At 31.9% G+C, this 12,069-nt stretch overlaps 1 protein-coding gene across 3 annotated transcripts in view; it reads right to left on the bottom strand.

Annotated features, from left to right (window-relative positions):
- Positions 1-12,069, bottom strand: part of aPKC (protein kinase C iota type) — a 236,392-nt gene that overhangs the window by 69,098 nt on the left and 155,225 nt on the right. For all 3 annotated transcript variants that reach the window (XM_072525238.1, XM_072525240.1, XM_072525239.1), the window contains one exon: positions 8,228-8,278. In XM_072525238.1, coding sequence (XP_072381339.1) covers positions 8,228-8,278 — 51 coding nt within the window. The remainder of the gene's footprint in view (positions 1-8,227; positions 8,279-12,069) is intronic.

Below are 12,069 nucleotides of genomic sequence, written 5' to 3'. Positions count from 1 at the left end.
TCAGCGTATCACCTTTTAATCGTTATTTTAGACGAAACAAAGTCCTAATAACACTTACCAAGCCATTGTTTTGGTTGAACAATATTTTTTCCCATTAGGAAGCAACGCTTTACCAACAAAAAAAATTGAACTTTTTAAAAATTGCTAAATAAACATCACTTCAATCACTCAAATTTCAGCTTTCAAATTAATTTAAGTTCAAATTTTGACAGTTAATTTGAAGGTTGGTACTTTTTAAAATAATTGATTTGTTACTATTAGTGTCATCCATATTCCGGTCCGAGACCTATTGAGTTATGTGGTATCTAGCATCAATTTTACTCACACAAAAAATATTAAAATCTAATTAAGGAACATTAAATAAAGTGAATAATTTACAGTTAATACAAATTAATGAAAGTAAATATAAATATAAAACCATAAAAATGATGCTATAAAATTCAGAAGAATAAAATAAAACGACGGAAATAGAGGAATATTTATGTATTAATCAATCTTTAATTACACTGTGATAATAATTTTAAAGATCATTATTTAAATATTTCTATTAAAATAAAAGGAACTTAGCCAAAAAACCTCAAATAAAAATATATGACATCTGGAATGCCAAAAACATCTTCACCATCGAAAAAGGAAAATAGGGCAAAAAATCTACCGGCAAAATTTTTTCATCCGCCAACTTCTGAAATGATCAATAATGTTGTAAACGTTATTGGAAAGACGTGGTTATTCTCTTTTAGCTATCAAGATATATATATCGCTGCTAATTATAAAACAGATGCAGAAAAAGTTGAACCGTTTATTAAAAAATATTTAAAAGTTACATTCTAAAGTACATTCATTTAACAAATTCCCATCTGTAAATATGAGCACGTGTTGATATTCGCCGTCTCATTCGTCACGAGGCTATTAAATATAATTTATTACCTTAAGCCAGACAGATTCTCATGTTACAGATCCAAACTTGCCAGCATTTTAAATTCAAATAGTATCGTGTTGATTTTTAAGTTAATATATTGTGTTATATTTATGTCATAGTTATTGTTAAGTTATTTACTGGTCAGGTTATTTAGAGTTTAGTTTAATTGTGATATAATGATTAAATTACAAGAAATTCTTACACTAACAGTTTCAAAAGTAAATATTTTTAAAAATCATATGATACACATCATTACGACCCTATTTGGCTTTCACGTGCTTCTATTGACAATTGGGCATTTGTAAAATGAATAAGGTCGATGGCACAAACGAAAGGAAAATGAGTTTTGGGATCTTTAAGTTTAAAGTCTACCTCATCGTTTTATCTAGATATGCAAAGTCTAGTTCAGGAGAAAAAAATGAAACCTGGAGAAACAACTAAACGTACATCCACTGGCAGAATGCAAAATATGTAAAGAATGTGACAAAGGCCAAAAAAGTTGCACAAAAAAAAAAGAGAAAAAACCGACCAAGGCGAAGAAAGATGAAAAGAAACCAACATGTAAACATGCGACATATTTTACCGCAGTTCCAACTTTTATATACGACAAAGTGAACACACCAACCAAAGCTTCTTTTTCATATGTTTATGTAGACATACCTCTGTCTGTTTTTCAATGTTCCTTCAGTAAGTGGTCGTTCAATCGTCTTCGTGGTCTTCCTACTGATCACCTTCCTATTGGGAAACCGTCTCTTGCCGTCGTTACTACTCTATTTGTTATCATTTGGCTTATATGATCCATTCTACTCTTCTATTTCTTATCAAGTCCTTGATGTTCTCCACCTTACATCTACGTCGTATATCTGTACTTCTAGCATGTCATATATTGTTACATTTCTTTCCTGATATTTTTATTTCTCCATATTCAGGCAACCTGTGACTCTGTTTGCTTTATTCACTTGATCTTTAACTTCTGTTTCGAGCATTCCGTAGCTAGATAATGTAATGCCTTCATCATTTCATCACTAGTAAGTACGATGTAAGTCATCTTCACTTTGAGAGAGTAGTATTGCGTCGTCTGCATAGTAAGTTATTTTTCTCCTATTTTTTATCCTTTTTCAGTTTTTACTTTTTACTATTTCATCCATAATCAGGTTGAACAGTAGAGGACTCAGGGAATCTCCCTGTCTTATTCCATTGCCAGCTGCAATAGGGTCAGTTAGTTCTGACTAAGAAAATGCCTTCTTAAGGTCCACACGAAACATATATAAGCCGGTTTGTTGTATTCTAATGATTTCTCTTGCACTTGCCTCAATATAAATACATCGTCGGTGCATGATCTTCCCGACCTAAAACCTTGTTGTTCTTCAGCTAGTGTTATAATTTCATTCAGTTTAGTTGTTATAACTTTGTGTTGTGTTTAATAAATTAATACCTCTGTAATTTTCCGGGTGCGATTTGTCTCCCTTTTTGAGGAAGGGTATTAAAAAGCTTGATCTCCATTCTGTTTTGTTCTATTATTTTTTGGATTAGTTTTAATAATTATTTGGTCAGATCTGGTCCTCCGTAGTTTAGGAGTTCATTCGGTATTCTTTCCTCTCCTGGTGATTTTCTATTTTTTAATTTCCTTAATGCTTACTTTACCTCTTCCTCTTCGATATTTATTTCTTCGTTTTTTATCACCTCTGGTGTTGGTGGTTCATTATCGTCACCTTTAGCAAATAGCTCCTTCTATGTCATTCTAAATGTGTTTCGTTTTTATTAGTTCGTTCATCTCTTTTCTATGTCCTCTGATCCTCCATATTTCTTATACATACCGGATGAACAGAAAAAAAGAATAGAAGGAAAAATAGAGCGCTGCAGAAGACGGGTATAAAAAAGAAGAATGTAGGTTTGTGACTGATCTACACAAAAGAATAATGTCATGTTAGAGAAAGCAAACATTGTAATAGAGCCTTCAAAAATTCCACAGCAAAGTGATTCTTTTCTTAAATGCGTCACAATTTAATTGTTGGTCAAAGGTGAGATACAACTTAAATCGAGAAGACAAAAGGATCTTTATACACAAGATCTATCTACTTTTCGCGATTGCGGGAGAAAATTAGAGAAGAAAGAATGATGTTGATATCAGAACAACGAATTAGCCAGTACATTTCTCGGATTTATATCCCATAGAGATCTACGACGTAGCCAAATACCAATGGTTAATAATGGACAGGAACAACTGGCCAAACCAAATTTAGAAGGCTAAATCTCATCTAGGCGTCACAGCCCAATGGTGATGATAAAAATCTTTTCTAATGTAATTTTAGATCTGATTTGCGCCGTGAAAAGAAAACAGAAATTACAATAGAACCTTGACCAAAACTCTAGCGAAAGGATTCTTTCTCATATGTGTACCAATTAAGTTATTGGTCACTTATCGCTGTTGTAAAGGATAAAAAGGTACAATTCATAGACTGTCAATTGTTCTTGCAATGCACTGTAATGTAACTGCACAGAGAGCAATGGATAGATCAACGTTAAATATATCCCTCAGAGACAGAGCTTCAAATCAAATAGTTACGAAAAAAACTGGTATTAAGGACGCAGCTAAAAGAATTGTGCTGAAATGGAACTGGACAGGGCATGTTGACAGTGTCAGAGATAAAAGATGGAAAAAGAATATTTTAAAATGGAGACCTAAACACTTATCGTAATCGAGGACGTCCTCCAACAAGGTGGTCGTACGACATCAAGCACATCCAGCAGAACTAGATTCAAGGTGCTCAAGATCGAATGCAATAGAATTATTTATGGGCATTTATGTTCGGCAGTATACTCAAAACGGATAATGATGATGATGAACTTGTTGTTTGGTAAAAATAGCAAAATCTGCACCAAAATGTAACTGCCAAAATCAGTTATATATTATAACATAAGTGACATATTCTGATTTTCAAGTTTTTATTTTTTGATGTGCCTATATGGTTTAGAATAATGTTTTTTATTAAATAATACTTTCAATACGAGTTTAATAATTATTAAGCTTAATTGTTTTTCCAGCTGTATTGGCAGTAACTAAAATTGATTCATTTAAAGTGGAATTTAAGCCAATGGTAAATATTAGATTATAGGACGAGACACTGAAGAGGCAATAAATTCATGTATTAGATTTTATTTTATTAGATTACTCGTTGCCATGTACCTTTCGTATTACATTACTTCTAGTTTCATTAACTCTCTTTTTAGAGAGAATAATCTGATTAAGAATAATTTACATTAACAGGAGTTCATTGTGACTTACGAACTAAAGGGAAACGAAATGCGGATTAAGGTAACTCTTGTGGGAGAAATTTTTAGTTGTTTTTCGAAAGAAAAATATGCAAAAAGTAGACAGAAATACAAGTTAATCCAATATTATCTTATGTTTAATGTTGTTGACTCACGGATAGAGGAACATGTATTGTTAATTTTCCAGGTATTCATCCGTTGGCTGTTTGTTTCCCGTGAAATGTGGATTGTTGCATATGTTTCGTCAAAATCACATTTGATATTCTGGTTGCTTCTTGTTCCAAAGTAGGAATTATAATGGCTTGGTCGTTGTACTAGTTACAACAAAACTGATTCTCAGTACTTAATTTTCTAGTTAAAAAATACTACATTCTATGTTACTTTTGATTATATAATATGCCGTACTATCATAAAAATAAAATAAAAAATGTATATTTAATTTTTATTTTATTATCCCTTATACCTTTAAAAATTAAAAAAACCCAGGATATTTTTAAATGTCATAGTTCTACGGTGTACTGTCATAGTACACGGTAAATGTGTACCAGCCACGGACACATAGTTAAAACGCTGATAAAACCTGTGTCCATTATATGTACCGGGTGGTCCAATAAGCCGATCTCTCCGCTATATATTAGAAACTATTCACGTTATAACTTTAGGAAAAAAAATTCCTTAGTAAAAGTGGCCAAGAGAAATCGCTGGAAATAACTGTCAAGTTTCTGGGTTAACCGCCAGGGGGCGTAACCTGTGAAGAAAACTTTGAAAATCAGTTTTTTGGGAAATATGCCCTATTATACCAAGTGTTAAATAAGTAGACTAGAAAGAGGCCTAAATTCTGCACAAAGTTGTTCAAGTACTTTTTTTATTTTTTCAAATAAAGGGTGGGGGAAAGTATTTGTTGATAAATACCTGTAACTTTGGTTTGGATCAACCGATTTTAACGAAATTAGTGTCATTAGAAAGAGTGTGGATGAATTAATTTACATCTACTATAAAATAATTGCATTGAGTTTTAATTATCATGGGTAGAGAGTACTTTCGAATAAAAAAAAATTTGTTTTTCTTCAAAATATTTCATAGAAACACCTATTTATTGTAAATTATAATGCTAGATTAAATTCGTAACAAAATGGCGCAAACCGCATGTTAATAGCTTTTGTCGAACTCGGGATATGAATAAAAACGCATAACCATAAGTATAGTATTGACTCACCCTTTATTATAACTTAAAATTAAATATGTGAAAGATCATACAAATATCTCGATCATTACAACTCATTGTCTAATTAAATGTTCAAATTGTTTTTCATCGTTGTCCACACAAAGATGTAATCTTCCGCGCGTAGACATAACAGCTGCTTCAATCTCAGCTGTTATTTATTGCGTTTATAATGCGCTGTTTCATGTCGTCTAGCATGGTTGGTCGAGTTTGGCACACTAAGTCCTTCAATCTTCCCCACAGATAAAAGTCCAGACATGTTAAGTTTGGAGATCTAGATGGCCATAAAAATATACTTCCCCTTCCAATCCATTTATTTCGATAACTTGCATACAAATAATCTCGAACTCGTCTGGAAAAGTGCGCAGGACACCCGTCATGTTGTAATATCATATATCTTCTTGTTTGTAAGGAAATATCTTCCAATAAAACAGGCAACTGATTTTCCAGAAAATCCAAATATGTTTCGCCCTTTAAAGTTCTATCAAAGAAATATGGACCTACGAACTTTCCATCAACTATACAACACCAAACATTAAGACTTCATCTATCTTGAACCTGCACCTCATGTATCCAGTGCGGATTTTTTTCAGCCCAATAATGCATATTATGCAAATTAACACCACCCGCACTATTAAACGTAGCCTCGTCTGTCCACAACATCTTTGACATGATATGCGGTTGTTCTTCTAGCAGACCTAACATTTATTGCATGTATTCCAGCCTTGCATCAAAATCTCTCGCATGTAAAGCTTGGTGGAGAACTATATGATAAGGATGCAGTCTAAAAAACAGAACAACAAATATTGGTGAAAAAAAACCACTATATTTACTAAAACTCAAAAAATCTTGAAAAATCCACAATTGTTTCACAAGATAAATCGTGCATAAGTATTTTTAAGAAACGGATAAAAGGATAAAAGCGCCGTGTTACCGTTTTTATCGGAATATCAAAATAACAGTTGATTCTAAAGTTTAAAGGGAATTCTAAGTTTCTGGCCTAAACGTTCACTTTATAATATGAAAAACCAACCTGTGATGTTTTAAAATCCTTAGAACAGTAGTTTTGGGTATGTTTAATTCTATAGAGATTTGCCGACTACTTATTATGTGCATTATGTTGAATTAAAGCAAGAACATTAATTGAATTATCTTCGAACATACCTCTACTACGTGGTTTAAAACAAGGACGATGAAAACTACCAGTTTCTCGTAATCTTCTTGCCTTTCTTTCAAATACTTCTTTGCCATAATGTCTCCTGTCAGGATATCTTGTGAATATATACGTGAGGCAATAGCGGCATTTTGGTGATATTCGAAATAAACTCCAATCATATCATACAATTCTGCATTTGATATACTCATCACGAATTATTAGTACTGATAATTAATTACTAATATTACCAATATTAATATCTATTGAAAAAAGTGCAATCTTCAATTCGAATTATAATATAACTCTTCTTAACAATATTTTGACTGCTGTCAATAAATAAACAATATAAACTCCCCGTCAAATTCATTGTCGTAGCCTACTTAGTTTCGAAAACACTATTTTTAATCATATGAAATAACAATGGTCAAAATAGGTATCAACATTAAGATTCTTCTGTTATAAAAAAATTTGAAAGTACCTACTGACTTATTTTTTAATTTAATTTATAATACAGGGTGAGTCAATACTATACTTACTTATGTTTATGCGTTTTTATTCATATCTCGAGTTCATTAAAAGCTATATTAACATGCGGTTTGCGCCATTTTGTTACTAATTTAATCCAGTTCCCTTATAATTTATAATAAATAGGTGTTTCCAATCAACATTTTGAAGAAAAACAAATTTTAATTTTTTCTATTCGAAAGTACCCTCTACCTATGACAATTAAAACTAAATCCAATTATTTTATAGTAGATGTAAATTAATTCATCCACACTATTTCTAATGACACTAATCTCGTTAAAATCGGTTGATCCAAACCAAAGTTATAGGTATTTATCCACAAATACTTTCCCACTCTCCCCCACCCTTTATTTTAAAAAATAAAAAAAAGTACTTGAACAACTTTGTGCAGAATTTAGGCCTCTTTCTAGTTTACTTATTTAACACTTGGTATAATTGGGCATATTTTCCAAAAAACTGGTTTTCAAAGTTTTCTTCACAGGTTACGTCCCCTAGCGGTTAACCCAGAAACTTGAAAAAAGTTATTTCCAGCGATTTCTCTTGGCCACTTTTACTAAGGAATTTTTTCTCCTAAAGTTATAACATGAATAGTTTCTGATATATAGCCGAGAGATAGGCTTATTGGACCACCCGGTACACATTGCAGAGAACTAAAATTGCCTGTGTCCATATATGGTACACATGGCAGTTAAAGTGTTAAAAAGTTTGTACCGCAATGGTGGAACATTTTTAACATTTCAATTGTAAAAAATAATTAATATGTAAATACAAATTATTTTGACTTACAAATTATTTTGAAACTTATGGTGCATTACACCAGCTATGTAAAAATAAAACAGAATCTCGACTATTTACTAAAATTTATGTATAATACGTGATTTCTGTGTTAAGATACAAACTATGTAAAAATAAAAACAAAATATGTATGTAATTTGCTATAATCCGTGTATAATACGTGATCTCTATGTTAAGGCGTGTTTATGAACTTTGCATTTGCGGCAAAATCATAAACACAACTGCACAAGCGGAAGCAGACGTTTCGACCTGTTTTTCCCATTAACTAAAAAAAAACCGACGCGACACCAAAGCGAAACGGACGAAAACATATTATAGAAAAAAAAATATCACTTACTGTCCTCGCCCTGGCAGGGCATTCCGGGCTGCGACGGCACATTGGGGAAAACTGTGGACAAAACAATATAAATTAGGCCATTTTTTTCACTGGACAGACTATCTCTAATAACTTTTAACATTTTTTAGACAAACATGCACCGAATACACGCCGTTTTTATTTATTTGTGTTGAAAAATATTATTGTGTTGTGCTGCAGGTTCGAGTTATAAGTTGACAGAATGAAATAATTATTTCTCATCATAACAATTATCAGGGAGATAAGATAACGATAAATGTGACATGAAAAGAAAAAATAAAATATCTACATTTGCTATAAAACATTGAATTTATTGATAATTGTTTCAAGATATTATTAAAATGCAGCTAAATGTATGTCATAGAATTCAAATTACTATCTCGGATACGAGATGGCTATTAAGCCAAAGCTTTCGCAGATTTTCTTTAACTACACTGGAGTGCAAAATTATCAGGACATTCAGATTTTTATGTAATTTTTCGTTCTTACACAAAAACTTATTTAATTTTTTGGAATTGTATTTTATGCCTTATTAGCGATAAATGTTTTTCTTTTTTGAACCAGTTCAGATGATTTTTGCAAACAACTACCAATCTATACAAACTTTTTGGTATTAATGTGAAATGGTGTCTTAAATTGAAGAGGATTATTTTAAGTTTATTGCAAAAAAATGATGACGCAAGACCAAATAGCACGAGCTGTTGCTTTACAGGATGATGGGTGGAGCATTCGTTACATCGCAAATGCTTTAGGAATTTCTCGAAGTGCAGTGTACAGTGTTTGATGCAATACAGAGAACCACAAGTCAAATTAAAGATTACTTTTTTAGATTTCAAGCATAATGCTTTCGCACATTATCAGCACCAGTACTTGGTGCTGATCAAGGCATACTACAGAGTATGCATTGATTGAATTGGAATATCAAAATAACATTATAACTGTTGGCTGTTTTTACGGATCATCAAAAAATACACAAACTTTCATAAATAAAATGGAAATGTTATCAAAAATATTAAATAAAAATAATATTATTTTCATCTGTGGTGACTTCAATATAAATTTTGATCCAAAGGTGCAAAATATAGATGCATTAAGATTAAAAAATGTATCTACCTCTTATGGTTTAAATCAATGTATTTTTGAATATACTAGAATACTCATAATGACTCTAAAACTGTGATTGATAATATTTTCTGCAATGTAAATATTAAGTTTTTATCTTGTTCTCTTGTATACACCGATGTGAGTGATCATTTTTTACAGAAAGTTGTATACAAGTTGAATGCTACTTTTTCAGGGGATAATATTGTTTATAAACGTAATTTTAATAGCACTCTTAATATTAATTATTTTAATCAATTGCTCTCTAGGGAATCTTGGTGCTTTCTAGACTCACATCTATCTTCGGATAACAAGTTTTGCATATTTTATGAAAAAACTATGGAACTATTCGATAAAGCATTTCCTTTGCAAACGGTGGATACTAGACGATTTTTTAAACAGTCCAAAAATAAGGGCTGGGTGACTTCTAATTTAATAAATGAGGGGGATTTTATTAGAGACATTTTCAGATCTATAAAATATTCAGAAAGTCATGAGCTCAGAATACGGTATAACATTCTAAAAAAAATCATGAATACAAAGTTAGGTTAGCCAAGCAAACTTATTTTAATAATAAAATGATAAATGCACAGAACAGTACGGCTGAGGCTTGGCGCATCATAAATCGAAACACTGTCGGAGGTAAAAATCGAAACTTTTCTAAATACCCAAGTAAATTTAAAAATAATTTGGGAATTTCTGTGGATGACCCTCATGACATAGCAGAATCTTTCAGTCAACATTTTTCGAATTCCGTAAAAAACTTAATTGGTCAAACTTCACCTGACTATAATCCTAAGAATCTTTCTTCGCCAATACACCCCCTTTTCCTTTATCCTGTTAGTGATGAAGAAATAAAAAGTAAAATTAAAGATATCCCAAAAAATCCTCGGCTGGACTGGATGATATCCCGACATGTATCTCATAACATATATAAACAATTAACATTTCTAGTAAACCTTTCATTTCAGGAAGGGATTTTTCCTCAAATTCTAAATACCGCTTTAGTTGTGCCTATATATAAAAAAGGTGACAAATCAAAATTTGATAACTATCGAGGGCTATCACTTTTATCTGTGTTTTCAAAAATATATGAGAAGGCATTTCATACACGTCTCTTCTCGTATAATAAGGGTAATAAAGTTATCTGTTTGTTTTTTGATTTAGCACGAGCTTTTGAAACTGTAAATCATCCAATACTGCTGGAAAAACTTTATCATAGTGGTGTTAGAGGAACTGCGTTAAAGTGGATCCACACCTTTTTATCGAAAAAGTTTCAAAAAATGAAGGTCAATGTGAATGGGAATATAATATTTTCTTCAGAAGAAAGTGTCCTCTCCGGAGTTCCACAGGGAAGTATCATTGGCCCTCTTTTATTTTTGATTTTCGTCAATCAACTGATAAACGATAGCTCAACATGTTTGGTTCGGAATACATTAGATAATTTTTCTGATGCAATAAGTGTTCAAGTAGAAAACGTGGAACAGCAATCAGGCTGTTATGCCACTCAATTTGCTGACGATACCACAGTTCCACTAAATTCCAATAATTTTTTTCATGTAGTACAAAAAGCTTACTGTTTAAATAATGCCCTAATCTTAAATGGATCAAAGACCAATATTGTAACCTTTTCACCTTCTATTATGCAGATGAGTCCATTAGTAAAACTTGACAATGGGTCAGTGGTAAATAACCACTCCACTAAGTTGTTAGGTGTTTACCTGGATTCTAATTTGTCTTGGAGCTCTCACGTTGACTATGTAGTGGGAAGATTGTCGTACACTGTTATGTTCTATGGCAACCTAGAAATTTTGTCTCCCTAGATATCTTAAAACTTTACTATTTTGCTTATGTACAGTCAATTTTGCAATTGTGCTTAGTTTTTTGGGGAAATTGCTCGCGAATGAATAAGGTGCTTGTTCTTTAAAAAAAATAATTATTGGTACCATGACGTTTAGAAGGCACTTGGATTCCTTAAGACCAGTTTTTAAACAATTAAATATTTTAACTGTAATTTCGCTGTATATTTTCAGTTGTGTTGTTTATGTAAAGTCACATAGATGTAATTTTATTTGCAGAAATGTTTCCTTAATGAGTGGCTACAATTTTCGTTACAGAAATGATTTGGTGACCCCTGTTCGTCACTTGACCGTTGTGGGCAAGGGTCCTTACCCAACATGCGTTCGTTTGTATAATAAATTACCTAATTATGTTAAAGAGTCAAATATTTATGTATTTAAGAGAACAGTTAAGGACTTACTTCTGGTAAACACTTTCTATTCGTTAGAGGAATACTTGCAGGCATCTTTTTAACAATTTGTATGTTTTTGTATATAATTTATATGTTTTATGTTAACTGTTTCTATGTACTTATAGTTTTTACTGATCATAGATTGTATTTGACGCATTTCAATACTTTTAAAAGTCAGATCAAATAAAGAATATTGATTGATTGACTTGTTCAACGATTAAATGATGTTCATAGAAACACAGTTTTTACCGTTAGAATTTTTTACCGTAAAAATTCGATATCTTATGACCAAAGTGTTAAAAAGTCTAAATGCGTTTTAGCTTTTAGCTTGTCTAGGAGACAGTTGGGAGTCAATGACGGTCAATTCTAAACCAATCGGAAGCTTTCGAGTTTCTTCGGCTCTGTACCTTCTTTTGATAGGTACATTTATCGACTGTGTATCATTATCATTGCAGTATTGATGCTCAAATTT

Source organism: Diabrotica undecimpunctata, chromosome 3, assembly GCF_040954645.1.
Source record: "Diabrotica undecimpunctata isolate CICGRU chromosome 3, icDiaUnde3, whole genome shotgun sequence".
Lineage (NCBI taxonomy): Eukaryota > Metazoa > Arthropoda > Insecta > Coleoptera > Chrysomelidae > Diabrotica > Diabrotica undecimpunctata.
Note: the sequence above shows the minus strand (reverse complement) of the source record. Positions and strands in the feature narration are given on the sequence as shown.